At 36.4% G+C, this 26,120-nt stretch overlaps 1 protein-coding gene across 3 annotated transcripts in view; it reads left to right on the plus strand.

The window, feature by feature from the left end:
- Positions 1-24,514, plus strand: part of LOC127968703 (integrin alpha-X-like) — a 117,260-nt gene extending 92,746 nt beyond the window's left edge. For all 3 annotated transcript variants that reach the window (XM_052570042.1, XM_052570043.1, XM_052570044.1), the window contains 13 exons: positions 3,600-3,731; positions 3,836-3,906; positions 4,820-4,961; positions 5,198-5,296; positions 21,280-21,359; positions 21,438-21,524; positions 21,615-21,693; positions 21,796-21,891; positions 22,125-22,205; positions 22,334-22,444; positions 22,528-22,638; positions 22,837-22,947; positions 23,027-24,514. In XM_052570042.1, the coding sequence (XP_052426002.1) occupies positions 3,600-3,731; positions 3,836-3,906; positions 4,820-4,961; positions 5,198-5,296; positions 21,280-21,359; positions 21,438-21,524; positions 21,615-21,693; positions 21,796-21,891; positions 22,125-22,205; positions 22,334-22,444; positions 22,528-22,638; positions 22,837-22,947; positions 23,027-23,113 (1,287 nt within the window). In that variant the 3' untranslated portion in view covers positions 23,114-24,514. The remainder of the gene's footprint in view (positions 1-3,599; positions 3,732-3,835; positions 3,907-4,819; positions 4,962-5,197; positions 5,297-21,279; positions 21,360-21,437; positions 21,525-21,614; positions 21,694-21,795; positions 21,892-22,124; positions 22,206-22,333; positions 22,445-22,527; positions 22,639-22,836; positions 22,948-23,026) is intronic.
- The last annotated feature ends 1,606 nt before the right edge of the window (positions 24,515-26,120 follow it).

Below are 26,120 nucleotides of genomic sequence, written 5' to 3' on the forward strand. Positions count from 1 at the left end.
TGGATCGTCCCTTATTTTTTCCCTTATATTCTTAAATAATAAACACTTATTTTCTACAAGAATAAACATGACAACATATTATTAATTCATAGAAATAATGTAAGCAATTACAACCTTTTTTTAAACTTGAATTTAAATACTATTAAACTTACTTTAAAATCTCAAGGAGTTTAAAAATTAAAAAGGGTAAAATGTCACGTTGCATGTTAAATAGCCAATAGTTAAATAATTGGGTTAACAATATAATTAGAACTAAAATTTGTAAATGTATGTATTTATTTATTTATTTATTTATTTATTTTTATTAACAATTCCTGTATAAAATGGGACAGGAACCTTTATATCAAACATTTCTAAACCGTTCACAGCTAAGCAATGCAGGAGGCGGATCTGTGCCAGAGCACGTGAAGTGAATGTGCTGCACAAAGTCATTTTCAGATGCAATGAAAAAAAAAAAAAAAAAAAACCTGGATAGCCTAGATTAGGCAAAGGCTCTGTTTCGAAGTATATTATAATTATAATTCCTGTTAACCCAGAGTGACACTTTTTTTTTAACACGCTGAAAAATAGATTACGTTTGTGAGAGGAAAAAATATGTAAATCATGCATAATTTGCATTTTCATGGATTAATCACCTATTTTTGGTCGCTGCATTTATTTTATTTTTTTAACACGCTAAAAAATTAATTTAGCTTGTGAGAGGAAAAAAAAAAAAAGTCATAAGTTGTATTTTATTACATTTAGAAACTATAACGACTGGCCTAATGATGTTAGAATGTACCAACAGGATATTTTCAGTTCCCTTCACTTTACCACAAATCCTTTAAAGGTCCCCTTCTTCGTGATTCCATGTTTTAAACTTTAGTTAGTGTGTAATGTTGTTGTTAGAGTATAAATAATATCTGTAAAATTCTAAAGCTCAAAGTTCAATGCCAAGTGAGATATTTGATTTAACAGAATTAGCCTACAAAAAACGACCCGTTTGGACTACAGCCCTCTAGTTCCTGTAGTAATGACGTCACTAAAACAGTTTTTTTGACTAACCACCGCCTACATGAATTCACAAACAGGGGGCGTGGCCTTGTTGTGCTCCGATGGAGAAGAAGGAAGAGCTGTTTGTTTTTGTCGCCATGTCGTTGAAACGCTTTTTTTTTCATCTCTGAGTCCAATCACCTTTGGGCTTCCCAGGAACGCTGTACTTTGAGATTAATGGTTACAATTTATGTTTAACTCGGTTCCTGAGTTAAATATGCACATGTAAAACTATGTGCAGCACATTTTGCTGAGGACAGCTTGCTGAGGACAGCTTTCTCAATCTCAATCAGTTTAATGCCGGATTTGCACAAAGATTATTCTTGAAAGATGGAGCAGTTCCCTCTTTGTCTGGACCACAACTGGTAAGTGTATTTTATCATTTAAGTTGGTGCGTTTAACAGTTTCTGTAACTTATTACACAAAGGGCAAACGCTTTTTAGCTTTGTTAACTAGATGGTAGGGCTGTGCAAAAAAACAAATGCGGCTTTCATGCGCATCTCGTTAGTAAAAACGCTCCTGTGACTATAAATACATCTCCAGCACGTGCGTTCTAGCCCAATCACATTACCAGGAGGGCAGCCTGCTCTCAGCTGGTGTCGAATCACAACACAGGAACCGCTGGCCCAATCAGAACTCGTTACGTATTTCTGAAGGAGAGGCTTCATAGAACAAGGAAGTCATCAGCCCGTTTTTATGACAGTGAAAACAGCAGTATACAGATAGGTGAATTGTGTGAAAAATACTGTTTTTTTTTTTTTACACGTGAAACATGAACACATGTTATATTGCACATTGTAAACACAATCAAAGCTTCAAAAAAGCGCATAAAACGGGACCTTTAAATTTAACAAATTTACCGGAACAAAACAAGAATTACAAATAATAAATTCAAATGGATAAATATAATTGCTGTATATAATAATATTGGCTTAGCTATAAACTAAAAAATTATAATAATAAGAAGAAACATAAGGTAAGGTTGGGCTTTCTCATTCTCTCACTCGGGAGAAATCCAAATGTTTCCATATTTGTGATGTTGCATATTTGATGCTTAACCATTATTCATGAGATAAAATAGGCTTTGTAGTTCTATGTAGTTTTTTTTAAAGATGTTACAATGTTATATCATAATGTTATTGTTGTTTTACTTCCTCCTCTTATGTCATTTTACTATAAGCTTTTTTTCGCAATCTGTCCATTTGCACCACCTGGTGGTAGTTTTGTGAATGATTTTAAAACGCGACTGATTTGCGAAAAATTTATTTAAATCGTAAATCTGATTAATTTGTGAAAAAAAAATTGGGGCATCACCCAGCCCTAAAAGCAAGTAAAGAAGGCTTCCTCTCAAAATCAAAAAAAAGTTTTTTTTTTTTTTTTTAAATTATTATTATAATGAGAGAACTGGAGTTTAAACTTGAGGATATTTGATTAATCCATCCATTCTTTAGAGTTTCAAAGATTTAGCTAAATCGTGCAGATTTAATTTATTCATTTCTTGTTTTAGGCTAATGAGGCCTAAATAATGGGAACAAAATTATACAGTGCCTCACATTTTACTTAAATAAAGGAAATAATTCATAAAAGATGTAACAATTTCTTAATCAGTGTACAGACAAATACATTTTCCCCAAGAAGTTATCTGTCAAAATAAAGGACAGGTAATGAATAACAAAAATGCATGTTGTTTTATTAAAGTAATTTTAAAATATAAATTAAAATATAGGCCTAATAAATGAGAATATTGACATTTCGCATATTAATCCATGCATCCTAGCTCACTAAAATAGGCTAACCCTTGTAATGCTCCGATGCAAAGTAAACCACAATTTCTTTGAATAATATAACACATAATTCATATTATATAAATAATACTGCATAGCTATTAAATGTGTCAAATGTAAAATATGATTCAAAACAATGTAGCTTAGAGAAAATATCAGCACAGGCTCATAAGCTTGACATTTATCCTGCTTGAATTTGTTCTAAGAAATTCATATTACTTCATAAGTACCACATTTTCATCTGTGAATATTAATTATTTTAACTACAGTGTTTTTCTTTCATTTTCCCTTACTACAGTCGTCAAATGTAACACATAAGTGAGGCAAAACTGACGTCTATTTGACGTCTATTTGCCTTTTTTTGCAGATATTTTTATACCAGTTTCCTGCAATGTGCTATCAGATTTTCTTTGATACCCTCCACCTCCCTGAACTCCACCTGTCTAGATCTGCTATAGGATTTATGTATGCTCACTGATGCAGCAGCAGCATATTTCCTATGCACACAGCAGCATGTTGGTGTATCTGTTGGCACTACCAATAAAAAAAAAAAAAAAAAAAAAAAAAAAAAATATATATATATATATATATATATATATATATATATATATATATATATATATATATATATATATATATATATATATATATATATATATATATATATATATTAATTTTTTTTTTTTTTTTTTTTTTTTTTTATGAGAAAAGATACCAACATAAAAAGTAAAAAAGTAAAATAAAAATAATCCTTTAATTTATTATGTTGCTTGTCTTGTCCAGGCTTGCACAGAGGATCATCTCAACCCACTGCTTAATGAATTAATGATCACTTTTGAGGGTCTGCCCTCCCGAAGCCTAGAGAATTTACAGCCTGTTCTCTTACCATGGATAAAAAACACAACATTGTGGATGGTAAGAGATGTTTCATATTCAATTTTAACTTGTTACAAAGTGTAAATAGTGTGATCAAATGTACAGTATATGACACAATATGTGCACTTTTAATCATATTACAGTTAGATTATGAAATGAACTGTGGATCAGACAACCTTTGTGTTGACAACCTCAAAATGGACTTTAGCTTTGGGTAAGTGAATGGTATAAAGTTTATTCATTTCTGCATCTTGAACATTCCCTCTGGCTGGACAGTCAATTAGACTTACACTCAAAAAAATGAATTTTCAGTTTTGTTCACTTTACCTGAACAATTCATGTTGAATTAATGCCATTTTGGCTATTTTTCATTTCAACATGATTGTGTCATGTTAAACTGACTTAAAACTGTGACTCGTTGGTTTAACATAAAGTTTTCATTTTGAAAGAACATGTTTCAATCAAGTCCCTCAAAATAAGTTTTACGCTTCCCATCATGCTTTGCACGGGACTGGATATGGGGAGAGAAAATGTTGAAATAAAGTGTTATTTTATGCAGTTTTTAGTAAAAAGTGATAATAAGGAGACTTTTTCATGTATAATGCTCTATTATGTGGGCATTTTAAAATACTTTATATTGGTGTATTTGGTGCGAGTTACCATTGTGGTGAAGTGTGGAGCTTGTGGTTGGGTTGAGGACCTGGTTAAAAGAAAGTCTAAAATACTTAATTTGAAAAAAGCAACTTTAATAAGAGTGCTAGTGCATGATGTACACATAGTAACATCCTTCAACTGCAAACAATTAACATCATGTGTAAAGAAAAGTTATATCTTACTTGCTAATGTTTTTATAACTCTAAACTTGCATGGACAGTGGTTCTACATGATGTAAACATATTATCTCTACTCAGATATTTCATGAAGGATGAACTAAAGCAAACTGAGTAAACTCAACTAAAAGTAGACATGTCCTTATAACTTGATTTATTCTTGTCCAAATAACATGGTACAAACATGTGGAACCACTGTCCATGAAAGAATCATGTTCAGCCAAAGAGTCATTTTTTTGAGTGTAATCTAAAATTAGTTAAATTTAACCATGCATCTCTTTTGTTTCTCTGATTCAGATCTGCTAACATAGAAGTTGGGATAATGCAGGAAATCAATGTGACAGTATTTGTTGAAAACACAGGAGAAAACTCATACAACACTCATTTCACCCTCAACTACCCCTCTGGACTTTCCTACAGGAGAATTATGTCTCGAATGGTAAGACAGGATGATGTCCATGGCATGTGGGGTTAAATACAGCAAGAATAGCTGATTATTTAACATAATGTTTGAACATAATTGAGTAATTTTAATAGTTTACATCTATACAAATATTTTCAAAATAAATTTCCATCTATTTTCCAAAGCATTTGTATTATGTAGGGTCATGTGGATGCTTAGAAAAGGATTTTGCAGTATTTATGTTTTTTTTTTTTTTTTTTCTGTTTGAACAGGGCAGAGTGAATTGCCTTTCTACAGATGGCATGCAAGGAATTTTATTAGGGGAGACCATCTGTCAGGTCAACAAACCTCTTTTCGCAGGAAACACTTCTGTGAGTCAAAATCTGTGTGAACAGACACAAATAGATATAAAGAGGTCTAAATGTCTGAGACCAAATCTGGGGTTTTAAAATCTACTTGGAACTTAGAAAATAATGCATGGTTGAGTAACCCTATAGGCTTCTTCAATGAAATATCAGAAAGACACCCAGTTTTCAATTATTCATACCATAAAGGGATTCAATTAAATTCAGTTCAATTCAAGTTTATTTGTATGGCACTTTTCACAATATAAATCAACGCAAAGCAACTTTAATATAAATTATGTTTCTACAATATTTAGTATTGGCTAATCAGTAATGACTGTAAGTTCATGTGTAGTTAATGTGCATATGGCAGAAATGTAGGGAAAAATCAATTAAAGTCGTAATCAAACAGATGATGAACACTATTAACAGCAATTATTATATGATGCGAACTTTTATCAAAATTGTGTAGTTTTTGTATGTTATTAAAGGTTAAACATCATCTGAAGGGTTGGCATCTCTTCTCAGGTGTTCTGGATCCAAACTGGAGCTTGTGTAAATCCTAGTTACCACAAGATGTAAATTCCATGGCAAAACAGAGACATAATTAGCGTAGCTGCTATTCCAATCAAAGAATAATAATGTGCATTTGATCATATATAACTGTCGTCCAAAATTATGAGATGCATTATTTCAATGCTTGGCGAAAGAGACGTGTTTTTAATCTATATTTAAACAGAGAGAGTGTGTCTGAACCCCATATATTATCATGAAGGCTATTCCAGAGTTTGGGAGCCAAATGCGAAAAATCTCTACCCCCTTTAGTGGACTTTGCTATCCTAGGAACTACCAAAATCCAGCATTTTGTGACCCTAGGAAGCATGATGGATTGTAACATGGTAGAAGACTAGATAGGTACGCAGGAGCTAAACCATTAAAAATGCAATGTCTGAACTGCCCGAAACTTTGCATGTTTGGTAAGAGTCCTGGCCTGAAGACATTTACATGCTGATATTCACTTATAAACATAGTGCCACCTGTTGGCAGCAGAAGGGGCACAAATACATATATATATATATATTTTTTTTTTCAATGTCACTTTTTTTTTTTTATATTTACCTTTTTGTAAGCATATGGCCCAAATGTTCTCTGTTGTCCTATGGCCACCGGGTGATAGTGAGCACGGATGCGAGGGCTCTTTCATCGCTGCTTGCAGCTTTAATTGGGGCCCAAGCACAGCAGTGCGAGGACCCTATTAGAATTGCTCCGTTTATTATTAGGGCCCGAGCAATGCAGTGCGAGGACCCTATTGGAATTGCTCCGTTTCTTCTTCTTCTTCTTCTTCTTCTTCTTCTTCTCCGTAATGAAGCGCATTTTTAAGGGCCTAAACATGCTCCAAAACTCATGAAACTTTACACACGCATCAGGACTGGCAAAAATGTACATATGATATAGGTTTCAGAAGTGGGTGTGGCAAAATGGCTCGATAGCGCCACCTGTTAAATTTCAACGGAGTGCGCCTCGAGCTGTGTTTCACGTACATTCATGAAAATCGGTACACACATGTAACACACCATTACCTACAAAAAAATGATCTTGGTACAAAATCCCAAACCCAACAGGAAGTAAGTTATTTTGAATTTCCTGTATGATTTTTGTGCAGTTTTTTCCATTTCCATGCCTCGTACTTTGACGAACTCCTCCTACAGTTTTAATCGGATTATCTTAAAATTTGGTGAGGGTCATCATAAGACCTTTGTGATGTTAAATTGCGAAGGTTTTGAGTTTTCGTCAAGGGGTGTGTCCCTGGCAGCCTGACAAAGTTCGATGTTTCGCCATGAAACGGGAAGTTGCTGTAACTCAGGCATGCAATGTCTGATCTTCCCCAAACTTCACACGTGTGATAGGTGTTCTGTCCTGAACAAACACCCATGACCAAATTCAGTTATAGTCATAGCGCCACCTCCTGGTAACAGGAAGTGACAAGGTTAACACTGTTACAGACTCCTAGGAACAAATTAAAAAGTGTAAACAAGTGTTAAATAGACTGGCAACATTCTAGATACATACTTATACATGCTAGTATAAAATTAAATAGGCTGGCAACATACTAATACATGCTAGCAACACTTAGCTAAGTGCTAAAGCATGCTAATAATGTAGTGAAAAGGGAAGTTGCTGTAACTCAGGCAAGCGATGTCCAATCTTCCCCAAACTTCACACGTGTGATAAGTGTTCTATTCCAGACAAACACCTATGACCAAATTCAGTTATAGTCACAGCGCCACCTGCTGGTAACAGGAAGTGACAAGGCTAATTCTGTTATGAACTTATAAATTAAAAAGTGTCAAAAAGTGTTGAATAGGCTGGCAACATGCTAGAAGCATAATAAAACATGCTAGCAACACTTAGCTAATTGTTAAAGCATGCAACAATGGCATGTTTTATAAGAGTCCTGGCCTGAACACACCTAAAGGCCAATATTCAATTATAAGTATAGCGCCACCTGCTGGCAACAGGAATAACTTATTACATACTAACTTAAACATGAGATGTCTGATCTGCCTGAAACCTTGCATGTTTGGTAAGAGACCTGGCCTAAAGACATTTACATGGCGATATTCAATTATAATCATAACGCCACCTGTTGACAGCAGGAAATGTGGCAAAAATATTTACTATTTTATAAGCATATGGCCCAACGTTCAGGGTTCCTCCTATGGGCACCGGGTGGTGGAGAGCCAGGGTGCGAGGGCCCGTTCATCGCTGCTTGCAGCTTTAATTTTCATTGCATCTGAAAATGACTTTGTGCATCACATTCACTCCACATGCTCTGCCCAGAACCTGCCTCTCGCATTGCCTAGCTGCGGACAATTTAAAAATATTTGATATAAAGGTTGTTGTCCCATTTTATACTTGATTTAGTTTTATGCTAACATGCAATCAAGGTCTTAGGATAAAGATTAAAGTTCATTAAGGGTATTTAAAGGTCCCCTTTTTCGCGCTTTTTTGAAGCTTTGATTGTGTTTACAGTGTGCAATATAACATGTGTTCATGTTTCGCGTGTAAAAAAAAAAAAAACATGATTTTTCACACAATTCACCTATCTGTATACTGCTGTATTCTCTGTCACAAAAACGGGCTGATGACTTCCTTGTTCTATAAAGTCCCTCCCTCAGAAATACGTAACTAGTTCTGATTGGGCCAGCGGTTCCTGTGTTGTGATTCGACACCAGATGAATACAGGCTGCCCTCCTGGTAACGCGATTGGACTAGTTTTGAGAAACAAGTGGGCAGGAGCATGTGCTGGAGATGTACTTATAATCACAGGAGCATTTTTACTGACGAGATGCGCATGAAAATCGCATCCATTTTTTTTGCACAGCTCTAACATACAGTTAACAAAGCTAAACAGCGTTGCCCTTTGTGTAGTAAGTTACAGAAACTGTTAAACGCACCAACTTAAATAATAAAATACACTTACCGATTGTGGTCCATAAACAACGCCTTCTCCAGACAAAGAGGGAACTCTTTAATCTTTAAAGAATAACCTTTTTGCAAATTCGGCATTGAACTGATTGAGGAAGTTGTCCTCAGCAAAATGTGCTGCACAAAGTTTTACATGTGGATTATAATTTTCGGGAACAGAGTTAAACATAAATTATTATTATTACCAATAATCTCCAAGTGCAGTGTCCCTGGGAAGCCCAAACAAAGATTATTGGATTTCGAGATGAAAATAACAGCGTTTCAACGACATGGCAAACACAAACGCAGCTCTTCCTTCTTCTTGGTCGGAGGGCAACAAGACCACGCCCCCTTTTTGTGAATTCATGTGGGCGGAGGTTAGTCAAAAAACTGTTTTAGTGACGTCATTACTGCAGTAACTAGAGGGCTGTAGTCCAAACGGGTCATTTTTTGTAGGCGAATTCTGTTAAATAAAATATCTTGCTTGGCATTGAACTTTGAGCTTTAGAATTTTACAGATATTATTTATACTCTAACAACAACATTACACACTAACTAAAGTTTAAAACAAGGGATCACGAAGAAGGGGACCTGTAACATGCATAGTGACATTTTACGGTTTCAATTTATAAACTCCTTGAGATTTTAAAGTCAGTTCAATAGTATTGAAATTCAAGTTGAATCTAGTATAAAAAGGTTTTAAATGCTTAAATTATTTATATGAATTAATAATATGTTAGCATGACTTTTTCATCATATAATTTTTTTCCGAGCTGTATTCATTTTCCAAAATGAAGCACACACTTTTTTCTTTTTTAAATCTATGAATCACTCGCATATCTCCTACAAGGGGGATTGATTTATTTATTTTATTTTTTTGGGCAAGGTGCCACTTTAGGGAGTCAAAAAATAATTACATCATCATTAGAGTTGCCAGTTAACTCCAGAAATGGAAAATAAGGTGTTAAGGGCTAATTGAGATTCTTTCTTTTATTCTTTATTTAGAATGTTTATTCTTATAAAATAAGTGTTTATTCTTTAAGAAATTAAGGTAAGGGACGATTCAAATATTTGTAATGATAATATATTTTTAATAATATAGGCCTATATCTGTCTGCAACCAAAAACGTTTTGTTTTAACAATATAGGCTACAGTTATTCTAAAAAATAAAATAAAATAAAAATAAATAAAACAAACCATCGGCATGAGTAAATTTTAGCAATATACAATTGCCTACAATATATATATATTTTTTTGTTACTTTCTATTTAACAGCATTAACTTTGAACAATTAACAATAAAATACTTTTTTTTTCAGGTAGACTGAATGTTTTCCTACCTTGCCAAATGTTGGGCTCATGATCAATGAGTTGTATTCGCTCAAACGGATTTTGTAAAATCAAAACTTGCTGACGATGAAGCTGGGTCAGTCAGCGCTCACACTCACTGTAAAGTGGGAGCAGCTGACAGAGGGTTCAGCTTGGTCTTAAAGCCTTCCTCAAACGCCTACAATCACAAATAACAATGATTTTCGCAAAACATAATGATTAATTATCAATTGATAATTTGTTATTATTATGGTCTTGTGAAAATAATAATATGGGCGGTGAGGAAATAATTAATACAAAGAGTACAGCTACTGTGAGTGCAGGCATATTTCAACCCAGTAACATGATTAAACACATGCCGAACAGGCCGATTTCAGTTCAGCTGGAGGGGGTTGGGGTTTTTGTGGGGTAGTTCTGTATAGTTTGTGGGGGTCGATATAAAGGTGTGAATTTCTCGCTCTATCATATGTCGATTGTCTTATGAGGGTTTCAAACTTGCAAAACAGGTTTAGATAGTACAAATTAACATGTTTTATATGCTATTTTAGATTTGAGAAATGCACATGCATTACAGACATGACAAAAAACATTTTGGAGTTTTTGGAGACATTATATATGTATTATGCTTTCCACAATAGACTGTGTTGACGATGTTACCGGTTTTAAGCTGCAACACCAGTTACATTTCTTTCCCACCGAAAAAAAAAAAAAAAAAAAAAACATTATAAATAATTTAGTTCAAAAGAGAGCATACATTATAATTAAAAGCTCAACACATCTACAATGCTGCTTGTCAAGAGACATTTACATCACAGATCAGCATACAGCATCAATTCTTCTCCCTGTGCGCCGTCTCATTAAAGATGACACATTTGCCCCATCGGATGAGGATGGACAACTGACAGCCAACCTGAAAGCTGGCATCATGTCTATTTAAGATGAGAAATATAAAGCTCTGCCAGAAGCAAGCCGGCAGCTTATGTGCAAGACAACATTCTTGGACCCGTACTACTGGTGACCACGACCCGAATGTTGAAGAGACGAAGAAGATGACAGAGGAAGAAACGGTCATCCTCGGTAGGAAAGCACAGTCAATGCACCCTGTGAGAGAAGAGGGAGAACAAAATTAGGAGGAAGCCGACGTCAAGCCGCAGCCCCTACCCCCCCCCCCCCCCAAATCTCTTTAAACACTGTTAATGTAAATTTATAGTGTTTTTTTTTAAGAGTGCTGACTTGTGGTTTATGAAAGTGAAAGTGAAGTGACATTCAGCCAAGTATGGTGACCCATACTCAGAATTTGTGCTCTGCATTTAACCCATCCAAAATGCACACACACAGAGCAGTGAACACACACACACACACACTGTGAGCACACACCTGGAGCAGTGGGCAGCCATTTATGCTGCCTTGCTCAAGGGCACCTAAGTCGTGGTATTGAAGGTGGAGAGAAAACTACTATTTACTACTATTTAAAACCATTAATTCGAAATACTACCAAATAAAGCAAAAAAAAAAAAAAAAAAGTCCGGCTCTTCAATCTTCCCCCGCCCATCGAGTGCTTGAAGTGCGTCAGAAACAGAGCGCGCACACGATCAGTTGTTGGTAATTTGTTGTGTAGCGTGCCCGACGCCGCATCCAATGTAGACAGCACTGCTTTTGTTAACACATAGCTCGTAGAAACGGGCCTGGCAGCTCGCGCCAGTTCTAGACACGGTGAAAGTTTCCTGATTGTGACGGAAGGCCGAATTTACATGACACATAATAAATGAGCATAGTCTGTGATAGATACAGTGCCAAAAAGAAGAGAAGAGGATAAAGACAGAGGTAAAGAGATGTAGTGAAAGAACAATTTATTGCATAGGAGTAAGATGATTTCATGGCAGTTATTTTTACCTTAAACTTAATGTCTGAGTTCTGAGTCCCCAGACTGTGATTTTGTATAATCATGTCAGTTTTAAGACGCATTTTTATTATCACTTTTTTATTAATGTTTTACTCTACAGTTGTGCAGTTTTGGGGGGATACAGTACAGGCCAAAAGTTTGGAAACATTACTATTTTTAATGTTTTTGAAAGAAGTTTCTTCTGCTCATCAAGCCTGCATTTATTTGATCAAAAATACAGAAAAATGTAATATTGTGATATATTATTACAATTTAAAATAATTTGTTTTCAATTTATAATACTTTAAATTATCATTTATTTCTGTGATGCAAAGCTGAATTTTCAGCATCATTACTCCATTCTTCAGTGTCACATGTGACATCCAGTCTATCACATGATCCTTTAGAAATCATTCTAATATGATGATTTATTATGAGTGTTGGAAACAGTTCTGCTGTAATGTGTGTGTGTGTGTGTGTGTGTGTGTGTGTATATATATATATATATATATATATATATATATATGTGTGTGTATGCTAAATCATGAACACAATGACAGGGTGAAATGGGCTGTGATGCATGGGGCGCCAGGTAAAATCTTGCCTAGGGCAGCAAATTGGTCAGGGCCAGCCCTGGTCAAACTTAAAGGAATAGTTCACTCAAAAATGAAAATTCTGCCAATGTACTCACTCTCATGTTGTTACAAACCTGTAAATGTCTTTGTTCTGATAACCACAAAAGATGGAATGTTTATAATCCAACCAATCATGAGCCCCTTTGACTTTAAAGTAGAAAAAAAAAAAAAAAAAACTATGGAAGTGATTGGAGCTCATGATCAGTTTGATTTAAAACATTCCTAAAAATATTTTCTTTTGTGGTTATCAGAAGAAAATAATTTTCAATTCGGGGTGAACTGTCCCTTTAAAGACAAGTTGATGAATTTCTACACTCACCAGTCTTTTCCTTTGTCGTTTTTTAGCTCCTGTTTTAATGGTATCTCTTAGCTGGGACTTTTCTGGCTGAGACAAATTGTACTTTCTCTGAAGTGTTTCAAAGTATGCCTTGCAACACGCTGAATAAAAGAAATTTCAGATAAATGACAGAAACTACACTATTGAAATCATAAGATGGACAAAATATAAGACACTAAAATTATGGACATTAAAATTGTTAAACATTTTAAAATTACCTTGTATACACTCATGGTCTGCATCTGCAAAAGTTTTCAATTCCTCTAGCAGATAAGTCATGACTGCTTGGTTACGAGGCGAACTTATTCTGTGTGGAAAGAGAGAAGTGTCTCATTAAATACATTTAAAAGGAATATGTAAAACCCCATAAACGGCATGGCCCACAAAGGCCAAATAAACATAGCAGAAAAACAGCAGTCTTACCCAGTTTGTGGATCATATTTATGTGGGTTGTTTTCCGAATTGTGAAGGCACCTTGCAGCTTCCTGTAACATTGAATGACATCCCTAAGTGTCATAGGTTAATCTCTAACGTTTATAACAAACCAAACCGTTTGAAAATCGGTAGAACATGGAGCAAGTTATGGTTATTTAAAAGTCCATGCACCATTAAAACACAATACTGCGAGCGAGCTCCCCGTGGTAAGATGGCCGCCAAATGCGGTGCGGGCCAAACATCTAGCCTTTATTATACACATCTTTACTACTATATTGTCCGCTAAAATAAAACTCAACTTACCGCAATGCCCATGTTTTGCGCCCTCTTTATCATTTTATGTAATGGCTCTTCCCGCGGTCTTTTGTTCCTCTTGCGGTCTTTGCTCGTCAAACTTTCGCTCATAGGCACAGAGATGCTGGATAGCATCTTCTTCGAGAAGAACAGTGTTTGCAGCTTGCTTCTCCATCAAACCCTCAAGCTGACGAGACAAAGCGTTCTGACCGGAGATCAACGGTTTCATTAAATCATATTTGCTGCGGGTTGCAAAGCCCTATTATTCACGGGAGTAGTAAAACTCAGGTTTCTTTTACACGCCATCACAAACAATAGTCAGTTTCACCAAGTCGCAATTCGCAAAAAATTACTTCACACAATGCCGACAATTTAAATTGTGTTCGCGCGAATGATACTGTCATGTCATTGGTTGCATTCCCTTACGTCACCGTTCAGTTGTCCAAATGAAGTCCTTAGCAACAAATATTAGGCTTCTAATGATAAATATATTTTTGATAAATGTAGTGATCATGAAATCATGAAAAGAACATGAAAAGTCAGAGACATAATTTTCACATATTAAAATGGTAATTGTGTCCATTGAATTTCAGTTAATTTGAATGATGCTAAGTTTCTTAAATAGACTAATTAAATTATATTAATAATAAACGTATTTAGCAAACACAGTTTTTATGTTCCACAATACTGTATGTGCTGTCTTTAAGAGACATTGTTACCCCCCCCCCCCACTCCCCCCACCATACCTGGGGGTCATTAACATATAAAAAGCCCTTCACACCTCACACCCAGCCCTCCTCACAACCAGCTGTAAGGATTCCTGGAAACTTCCACCAGTTCCTATATACATCCACATACGTAAGGTTTCTGGATGTTTCACAAGTTTACTTCTGTATATTACCTTTCCAAGCACTCTGCCTCATTTATCTGGCAAACCTACAGTTTAGCAGAGATTTCCCATCCCGTAGTTGTCCGTATACAGCTCTTTTCATGCAGTGCTTGTCTTACTACGGTTTGCATTTCTGAGCGTTTACTATTTCTGTTGTCTGCCTGTTACTGATTTGGTCTGTCTCCCATTTACGATTAATGCTGCCAGCCTACTGGATTATTGCTTGTTTATTGGACTGTGATTCTCTGCTTGATACCCTGACATTCCACCTGTACAATGACTATGATTCTGCCTGTCCTTCTCTGCTGTGTTCGCCGTCATTGACCCCTGCCTGCATTACCACAATGTTTCTTATTAAAAGCTTGCAAAAGGATTCCATGTCCTGTGATGACTCCTCCATTACAGAAGACCTCGTCATGAATGAATCCAGTGACTTACCCAATGAACACTGGTCAGGTATGAGCACAGCAAGTCTGTTACTAGAGCTGTATTAGGGCACATGGACTATCGAACATTACATTGGGGAATATTTGGCCTTAGCCAATGGCTCAGATCTACCGGACTGTCTGTTAATAGACTTTTTTCTGTGATGGCCTTAATCAACCTTTAAAGTCTAAAGTAATTCATGAGGGTCCTTGTTCATCGTTCTGCAACTTCTTGGATTATGTTCTCTGGACTGCTGGATCAGCGTTCACTGTGGGTGTTGTGGATGAGGAACATTGCAGTCCTGCAGTATCTCCGATTCCAGAAACGTTCTACGACATGGCTGCCATTCCAGAGTCTGCTTTTGCCAGGCCTGTCAAGCCGACACTGCTGCACAAGATAGCTGCCAGCCCAGCGCCTCTGCACAAGATGGCCACCAGTCCAGCACCTCTGCACAAGATGGCCACCAGCCCAGTCCGGCCCCCCTACATGAAATGGCCGCCACAGTTGATCTTTGGGAGTCATCACGTTCCCATTGATCTTCCAGACTTAAGTCAAGTCCCTGTTGATCTTCCAAAATCAAGTTCAGTCTCCGTTGATCTTCACAAGTCAAGTCATTGTCGATCTTCCTGAATCGAAGTCCAGTTAAGTCAGTTGAGTCAGGTCAAGTCTCCGCTGACTGTCCAGAGTCAGGTCAAGTCACCATTAACCACTATGAGTCAAGTAAAACCATAGTTGATCTTCGTGAACAAAGTCAAGTCACCATTAACCAACCCCCATGAGTCAAGTCAAGCCACAGTTAATTTTCATGAACAAAGCCAAGTCACCATTAATCTCCATAAGTCAAGTAAAGCCAAAGGTAAACTTCATGAGTTAAATCAAGTCACTGTTAGTCTTCATGAGCAAAGTCAAGTCGCCAATGATCTTTGTGAGTCAAGTCACCATTATCTCCATGAGTCAAGTAAAACCACAGTTAAACTTCATGAGTCAAGTCAAGCCACAGTTGATCTTCATGAACAAAATCAAGTCCCAGTTGATCATCATAAACAAAGCCAAGTCACCATTAATCTCCATAAGTCAAGTAAAGTCACAGGTAAACTTCATGAGTCAAATCAAGTCACCGTTAGTCTTCATGAGCAAAGTCAAGTCACCACCAATCTTTGTGAACTAAATCAAGTCACAGTTGATCTTTATGAGCCCAGTCAAATCACAAAGGATCTTCCAGAATTTCATCACATCTCAGCAGATCTTCCAGAGATTTAACACATCTTAGCAGATCTTCCAGAGCTTCATCATACCACAACAGATCTTCCAAAGCCTCGTCATGTATCAGCAGACATTCCAGAGCCTTGTCACGTCTTGGCAGAAATTCCAGAGCCTCGTCACATCACAGCAGACTCTGCAGAGCCTCGTCACGTCTCAGCAGACTCTCCAGAACCTCGACACGTCTCAGCAGATTCTCCAGAGTCTCGTCACATCTCAGCAGACCTTCTAGAACCTTGTAACGTCTCAACAGACCTTCCAGAATCTTGTCATGTCTCAACAGATCTTTAAATGGGTCATCATGTCTCTGCTATAGCCCATGAAGGGACTTTAGAACTCGCTCCAGGCTATAAACCCCTTCTAGAACATCCTCCAGTTCAGAAATTGACTCCAGACTCCACTCCAGAGTCCACTTCAGTCCTTGAATTCACTCCAGAGCCTGTCCCAGTCCTTGAACCTGTCCAAGAGTCTGCTCTGCCCTGGTGGGCTTCTGTCCCATCTGCTGTACTTTGGTGGTCTTCTGCTCCGCCCTGGTGGGCTCTGGTTCCGCCTGCACTATCCTGGTGGGCTCCGGTTCTGCCTGCGCCTCCCCAGTGGGCTCCAGTTCTGCCTGCGCCGCCCTGGTGGGTTCCAGTTCCACCTGCTCCGCACCGGTGGGCTCCAGTTCCACTAGCTCTGCCCTGGTGGGCTCCAGTTCCACCTGCTCCACCCTGGATTCCTGCTCTGTCGGCACTTCCACATGGACCTGGCCCTACCTCCTCTACCTCCTCTCCACCTCCCACCTGAACTTTGGACTTTTCTTTAATTAGGAGCGTCTGAAAGCCACTCCTTAAGGGTGAGGGGGGATATTGTCATGATCACAAGTGAGAGTGCCTGTTATGGCCACCAGAGGGCACTCCAAAGTGGACTTCACATATCCATTAAACTCCATTTCACATTCATCCTGCACCTGAAACTCTTCCTACAACAACACACACACACACACACACAATGACTATTGCACTAAATGCACTCCCAAATACACTCTTCCTTGCACTCTGATTACTCTCCAACTGCAGCTCATTGGATTTTAGTATTTAAGCTGCCAGCTTTCTTGTGTTCATCGCGAGGTCTTGTCTTACTACGGTTTGCATTTCTGAGTGTTTACTATTTCTGATGTCTGCTTGTTATTGATTTGATCTGTTTCCCGTTTACGATTACTGCTGCCGGCCTACCAGATTATTGCTAGTTTATTGGACTGTGATTCTCTGCTTGATACCCTGGCATTCCACCTGTGCACCAACTACGATTCTGTCTGTCCTTCTTTGCTGTGTTCGCTGTCATTAACCCCTGCCTGTACGACCACAATATTTCTTATTAAAAGCTTGCAAATTGATTCCATGTCTTGTGATGACTCCTCCATTACAATAATATTGGCTAGACAATAAACATGATTCTTATTTATTTGCTTCCACAGTTTTCAGCCTATGCATGGTGGTATTTTTATTTGGTGTGTTAACCTGTTAGCCAGCAGCCCCATTATGGGACTCACAGCTGAAAGTGCTCTACCTAATTTAACATGTTAACCAGACCCCCCATTACCCCGCCCCCCCATTTTCTAAGTACTCTACTTAACTTAAAATTGTAACATTTCCTTACTTCTCCCGGGTGAGCAGTGCAGCCATACCTTTCTCGCGTTCCCCACCGATGTTCCCAGACACCTGTAGATTGTCGACTCTTTCTAGAAACTGACCAAGGCTGTCTCCATGTGTGTATATATATATATATATATATATATATATATATATATATATATATATATATATATATATATATATATATATATATATATATATTCTTTTTTTTATATTTTTTTTTTCTTTAAAGAGCCAGTGAGATGAAAATTCTAATCTTCCTATCACTGTTTATAAGTCCTGTACATTAGGTTTAAATCCATCCAAGGTTAAAAAACATTGTCATTTTGTCAAAATATCATTTTAAAATTACCTCAATTCTCAGAGATCCCCAAACGGTTCACGCGAAGCTGTTCAAAAGATTCAGTTTCCTTAAACCCAACCTTTCGGTAGCATACTGTGTTCTGATTGGTCAACTGACATAATTTGATTGGTTGTTCCGCACACAACTTCACGGTAAACAAGGCGTTAGCATCTGCTTGGGGTGAATTATGTCTTATTCCTCTCACCACGAAGCAAACAGTAAAATAAAAAACTTGAACTTGAGTCTCGCTGCTTTTTCTTCTGTGTGGGTGTATTCAAGCCGCGCGCTTCAGTTTGAATCTGAATAGCGCGTTCAGCGCGGGGGCGTGGTCACATTAGATATAATGAAGGGAGACGTGAAAAACAGACATCGCGTTGTTTTCATATGGATTACTTTATCACAGAATATCTGTTTTCGCCAGCACTTGTTTATTTTTAAAGTAGACATGTCAAGCTTTCTATAGATATCTCTCTCATGTCTCTTCATTGAGTATTCACGGAGTTACACTTCATTTTAATGACGTTTTTGTAAATGAAGATCAGTGCAGACAGGCTGCAGACAGCACACATACTGATAAGACGCTCGGGAGAAAACGAACACATAACTTCATAATCATACTTCGCGTTGTGATTCGGAGATGCTCGTTGGTCTAAATAAAGTTGGTCTTTTATGGCCAAACGCTTTGAAAATCCCGCCTTGTACTCACCGAGATTAGAAAAGCAGTGATCAGTGAAATGTTGTGAACTGCTCTGGTCTGGTAAGGATTTGTTGTACTGCTCTGGTATTGTGGTAAAAATGAATTTTAGCCATTGGTTCTTCTGATTTTCATTCTTTGGCAGTGAAAATAAAACAAACTTGCCTTTACAATTAAAAACCCACTGTCTCCTCGACATGATGCTCTCACACCAACCAGAGCATCTGTGTGTGGGGGGCAGGGCAGGTCAGAGTTCCGTTTCTCCCAACACGGTAGGCAGAGATTCACTGTCTACGCTTGTGCAGGGTGTGGACAGGTACAGTACGCTCACTCAACTTCATTGAGTCCAGGAAAAGGGCTCTTATTTGTGCGCCATTATACCAACGACTGTTCACTTCCTGCTATCTGTGTCTCAGACATGTAGCTCTGTATGGTGTCAAAATAATGCCTCATATATGCAAAAAAAAAAAAAAAAGTTTTGCAAAGGAAAATAAAGTTTTGGCGTCCTCCCACAAGTAAAGAGATGGTAAAGAAACAATGTTAATACACATGAAGTTAACCAAATGAAGCAATACACATTTTAATGCTATAAAATTGTATACATCGAGAGAAATAAACAGCAGATGTTCATGTTGACAACTTCTTTAACTTGAGCCAATGCTGCTAATACACACATACATTTGTCAATAAAGTTAATAAAATGAAAACATGCAAGTTTTAATGCTAGTGAATAAGAGGAAACGATCCACTGGCAAACCACTGCTCATGACAGTACCCAGATCAGTGAGCTGCATCATGGGCCGATGACATCATATTGTACACGCCCTCGTCCCTTGAATTCACCCCCATGTCAAAACAGTGCCACAAAGTGAGATGCTCAGAAAAATTTAATACAAAAGGAAAACGTTATCGTAAGTTCAAACTAGACTGATACGCAAAATAAAAGCAGCGTTGCAAATAAATTAATGGATATGACCATGGAAAATATGTTTTGCAAAATCATTGCTTTCGAGCTGTTTCATTTATGTTTTGCAATTCTTTATTTTTTTTTGCAAAAATTTTTTTTTTTCTCCCAATAATTTTCCAATACTTTCTTTATTTTTGCTTGCAAAAAAAAAACACATTTATTTTCCTCAATGCTTTAATTTTCATCAGCAAAACGTTATTTTCTTTTGCAAAACTTATTTTTTTGTGTATATATGCAGCATGATTTTGACTCCATAGCACTGCTCTTCCTGTGCTCAACAGCTGCCTGTGTCCCGCGCACAGATTTCAAAATACCATACAAATTACATGATAGCGAATGATTGCAATGTAGTATGTGCACGCAGACGCACTTCCAGAAAAAAAGAACAAAAACCGGCCAATTGTGTATTTTAAGCAAAAACCGTCTGGTTCTGATTTATGGCCGGTCAACGGGGGTATCCCTAAAAATAAATAGTTGATAAAGAATCAACGTGACAGAGCTCAAACTCAAGACACACATGGCTGTAGATTCTGAAGCCTAGTGAAAAAAAAATAAAAAAAAATAAATGGCACATTTTCTTTAAAATACATTTATTTCATTCATTCATTGACATATATATATATATATATATATATATATATATATATATATATATAGACATATCACTTAAGATCTAATGATTTAAAATTATAATTAAACTTTATTTGGAGCATTTCTTTATTGCTCAATGCACATAATATTATACCTAAAATGTGTTTTGTTATTATTATCACTATTAATATCACTATTAATAAGGACTGTATGATCTCTGTATAATATCACTATTTAAATGCAAGACATTTAAAGTGCACCTTAAGTATACTTGCAATAGTTCCACTTTAGCACAGTCAGATATATCTCAGCAGCACTTACACATAATTAGTATGCATTAAACACAAAATTAGTTGTTCCAATGTAGCAGAAGTGAGGTATACCAGTTTACCAAATTTCAGGGTATTTTTAGTAAGCGCATAAATATGTACATTTGTCTATTGTATTCATATCACAATTTTTATTTATTTATACATGACATGTTCCCATGAAAGAAAAATCCAATATTGATATTGCCACTTCTGGACAAGTCCAATAACTTGAATTATACTTGATTGCATTTGGTCCTCCCATACATATAAATTATACTAAATGAGTTCAGTTTTGCTCTGGGGATCCTTGAGGATGGTTCAGAGTTGGACTGGGGTCCAGTACTCAATAGGGTTAAGACTCAATGAGTTGGAGAGCTTACAACTGTCTCACAACTGACTTCTTGATCCCGCTGTATCTAGATACACATATGCACAAATTAAAATATATTAATTGTAAGCATCCTAGATTTAAAATGTTTTATAATGCTTTTTAACATCTTACCTCTTTCTTCTAGGCAGTGTTTGATATTATTTACAGTATTAATAAACAAAGTAATTTTGACCAAAAGGTGACATTGAGTGCATCTCTTACCAGGTATGTTAATCTGTGTCTATCAAATGAATTATATCAGCATGAAAAGTAGCACTAACCAAAATGTTCTGTCATTTCCAGTGGCAATACAAATCACTCTGAAAGCAGTGAACTGTTGAAAATTAAAAACATAAGTGTAAAACATGCTATCTATGTTGCCTTGTTGAGGTCAGTGCTTTGGTTTGCTGTAGTGTGCTTACAATTATGATTTCTGGATCCTTTGTAGTTTGCTTTTCTCAATGGATGTTTCTCCTAAAGACATACAGATTCCAGCCTTTACATCAATTTCACAAGTGGGAAGAATAATCTTGAAAAACCACTAAAACAGATATTGGAGGTAAAGTTTTTTCTGAATTATGTGTTTCATTATTCCCTCTTACATATCACAATAAAATCAGTTGTTGGTATTAATCAGTCTCCTCCTGTTTATGTCTTAAAGGTGAAGAATGAGTTTAGAGAGCTAAATTTAACAGTTTTCATTAGAGTACCTGTAAAACTGGGAGTTGAAAACATCTGGACTAATAAAAACTTACAGGTAAAAGTGTGTGCAAATCAAATAAATCAAGGAGAAACAAACACAAACCAAAGTCAATTTTTGTCTTCATGGTGCCATTATTGTAGTCCATATAACTTTTGCAGTCCAAATTTAATTTAATACTTTCATTGTCTGTAATGTAAATAATTTCCTTCTGGTTCTATAGAAGTATAACTATATTTTGGAGTGAACCGACATTTTAAGTCATAAAGAAATATTTTGCTTTGTAAAAGATTCCAGATTGCTTCAAGGAAAGAGATGAGCAGCCCACCTTGACCAATTTTCTGAAAGTGCTCAAAAAGAAAAATGTCTTGGTGGGTTAGATTTGTATTAATTTTAATTGGAAATTATTTTGAATAAAATATCTTATTTAACTGTAAATTGTGTCAAAATAAACATTTGACTGTTTTAAGTTTTTTTTTTTTTTTTTTTTTTCTGTCAGAATTGCTCTGTGGCGGTGTGTGCAGTTTTCAGGTGTGATGTGAATCTAATGAGAAATGAAAGGAGGTTCTATAATATTTCCAGCAACTTGAGCTCTGGGTGGATTGAGCAGGTATCTGAAGTTACAGAGCGTGAAATCTTTATTAGATGAGAGCTTTTCTGCCATTCTAATATACACAACATTTATTTTCATAGATTGGGATTAGGTCTGCATCTTTTCAGTTGGTCAGTACAGCATCTATGGATTATGATGAGGATAAATATATATACTTCTCTGATTCCCTGGGCTCTGTGTCAGTATGCGAGGTAATGCGTATAATTCACTAAAGATAATATCATAATTTCACCTATATTTATTTATATAACACTTTAAACAAAACAGATTATTCTAATAATCTCCAACTGTTAGTGACATTACTTAAACATTATACTATCTATGCATCAAAATTTGTGAGATTTAGCTTCTAATAGTATGAAATCTTTATTGTGTTGGTGCCTGTGAAGTTAAGCACTCAGGTGGAGGTCTATGAGGAATTCAGCATCCTAAAGGAGGTCACTGGAGGAGTTATTGGAGGAGTGCTGATCATGTCACTCATCACAGCTGCCCTCTATAAGGTGCAATATACCAGCCTTTTCATAATTCTCTAATAGTGTTAATGTAATGAATAATGTTTTATTTTCCTTTCCTTAATAGAGTGGTTTTTTTAAAAGAAAGGCCAAGCAACACAGGAAGGATCCAACCCAAGATACTGATGAAGTGGAAAATCTAAATGAAAATTAATGCAGAATTTATTAATTACAAGTCAGATTCCAAAAAAATTTAGACACTGTACAACAATGTGGAAGTTTCAAAATTCTATATTTTATTCAGAATACAACATAGATGACACATCAAATGTTTAAACTGAGAACATGTATAATTTTGAGGGAAACATAAGATGATTTTAAATTTCATGGCATCAACACATCTCAAAAAAGCCATGTTTACCACTGTGTGGCATCCCCTTTTCTTTTTATATCTTCCTCTTTATGAGGCTTTATGATGAGGAGAAATATCTGGACTGCAGGCTGGCCATTTCAGTACCCGGATCCTTCTTCTACGCAGCCATGATATTGTAATTGATGCAGCATGTGGTCTGCCATTGTCATGTTGAAAAATGCAAGGTCTTCCCTGTAAGAGACAATGGCAGGATGGGAGCATATGTTGTTCTAAAACTTGGATATACCTTTGAGCATTGATGGTGCCTTTCCAGATGTGTAAGCTGCCCATGCCACACGCACTCATGCAACCCCATACCATCAGATATTCAGGCTTCTGAACTTAGCGCTGATAACAACTTGGGTTGTCCTTGTCCTCTTTAGTACGGATGACATGGCGTCCCAGCTTTCCAAAAAGAACTTCAAATTTTGATTCGTCTGACCACAGAACAGTTTTCCACTTTGCCGCAGAGATATATATATATATATATATATATATATATATATATATATATATATATATCATTTTTGGCTCTTTTTTTTACTGTATAGGTTTGCTTGATATGATAAATGGTAAAAGTAGAGATTTCAAAGCAGTAGATTCAATTAAAGTTAAATAAACACTCTGGAAGGGAGATGCAATTTTGCAACATGATCTCAATATAATTTGTATGTATTTGACATAAAATGTCGTTCTACAATACGTACATTTACTTACGTTTTTAGAGGCATTAAAGCGTACAATACTAACTTATTTTAATAATCTAAACATACAAATACTTATGTTTTTCAGCATTTAAATTTACAAAACTTACTTATTGATGACACCTAAAAAGGAATCCTTATAAATATTGAAATCGGTGCATTAATTGTATTATTATTGTTGTTTTTAGTTGTCATTTCAATGACATTATGTGTTCAGTTGCATTATTAAATTGTTTACTCATTTACTTTATATGAAATAATATTTTATTTTGTTTTGTGTGATAGCAACCAGGTTGTTTCCAAGAATAGCTTACATAATGTTAAACAAGACATGACTTTAAACCCTTAAAATGAATACAATTTCTGCAATCATTTAACCTTTATTTGTCATGTTACTTTGTTTTTGTTGGGCAAAAGAACTGGCAATAGAACTATAAAATACACCAAAAAAAAAAAAAAAAAAAAACGTAAGCAGAAAAGCCCATGGTGACTGACATGCTCTTCACAAATTCAAATATTGTCACTTCAAATCACAAGTTTTACCTATGCACACTCCAGATCAGTAGGTGGCATTAATACACCTGGCTTGCCAAACAGTCATAAAACACCAGAAGAAGAATTAAAAGAAGAAGCAGAAGAAGAAGACCGGTTTTACGGCAGCAAAATCAAACGCTAACTGGGTCTTGTCTGCATCATCACAAATTGCGATTTGCCTTGTTTCTGGTGAGGTGTGATTGAATGGTGCGCACTCTAGGAAAAAAACCCAACCCATGGGTCCCACTTTAATGAAATTATTTGGCCTGCCCTGCAAATAAAGTAAAATTTATTCACCCAACCCGTGGATTAGCCAGAATCACAAATGATCCAAGTCTGTTGAAAGTTTGCTAAAGAGGTAAAGTGATAATCTGTCAATATCTGTGAATTGCTTGGATCTATTCATATTAGACACAGGACTATATTTACACTGTAATGCCATATGAAATTGTAAAAATACAAGATGCGCATAAGCCCATCTTGCGAATGTACAGTCTTCTGCCATCATTACCCATTAGCCACTTTCCACTGACCAGTGTGAGCCGAGGATAACAGTGAGGTGGGCGGAGCTAATAGCCTCGGACCTCGGGGACAGAGGCTGAAATCATGATCGCTGATCATAAACCTAGATGTGCTCTGTTCGACAGAAACCTGGCTAAAACCTGATGATTACAATATTTGAATTGAGTATACCCCTCAAGATCACTGTTAGAAATTAGAGCAATGTCAAAAAGGTAAAGGGGAGGTTTATAACAATGTTTTCAGTATTTCTCAGATGGCAGGCTTCAAGTATAACTTGTTTGAAGTAATGCTACTTCATGTAACATTATCCAGAAAAACAATTGTTAATGATAAATCCCCTGCAATGTTTGTACTAGCAACTGTATACAGGCCACCAGGTCATCATACAGAATTTATTTAAGTGTGCTGATTTTATATCCCAGAATCAGAATGAGCTTTATTGCCAGGTATGTTCACACATACGAGGAATTTGTTTTCATGACAGAAGCTCCACAGAGCAACATAACAGCGATAGAACAAAAAACACAATAAGGAATAAAAAATACAAAAAAATACAAATAGGTGGGTAAGGAATGACAATATACAAATGACAATGTATGGCAGGTATATTACAATGAGCATTTATGTATGTACATGTATATTATGTCAATCAATCAATCACCTTTATTTATATAGTGCTTTAACCAAAATACAGTACATTGCGTCAAAGCACTGAACAACATTCATTTGGAAAAAAGTGTCTCAATAATGCAAAATGATAGTTAAAGGCAGTTCATCATTGAATTCAGTTATGTCATCTCTGTTCAGTTGAAATAGTGTCTGTTTTTATTTGCAATCAAGTCAATGATATCGCTGTAGATGAAGTGACCCCAACTAAGCAAGCCAGAGGCGACAGCGGCAAGGAACCGAAACTCCATCGGTGACAGAATGGAGAAAAAAACCTTGGGAGAAACCAGGCTCAGTTGGGGGGTCAGTTCTCCTCTGACCAGACGAAAACCAGTAGTTCAATTCCAGGCTGCAGCAAAGTCAGATTGTGCAGAAGAATCATT

Source organism: Carassius gibelio, chromosome B12, assembly GCF_023724105.1.
Source record: "Carassius gibelio isolate Cgi1373 ecotype wild population from Czech Republic chromosome B12, carGib1.2-hapl.c, whole genome shotgun sequence".
NCBI classification, from domain to species: Eukaryota; Metazoa; Chordata; class Actinopteri; order Cypriniformes; family Cyprinidae; genus Carassius; species Carassius gibelio.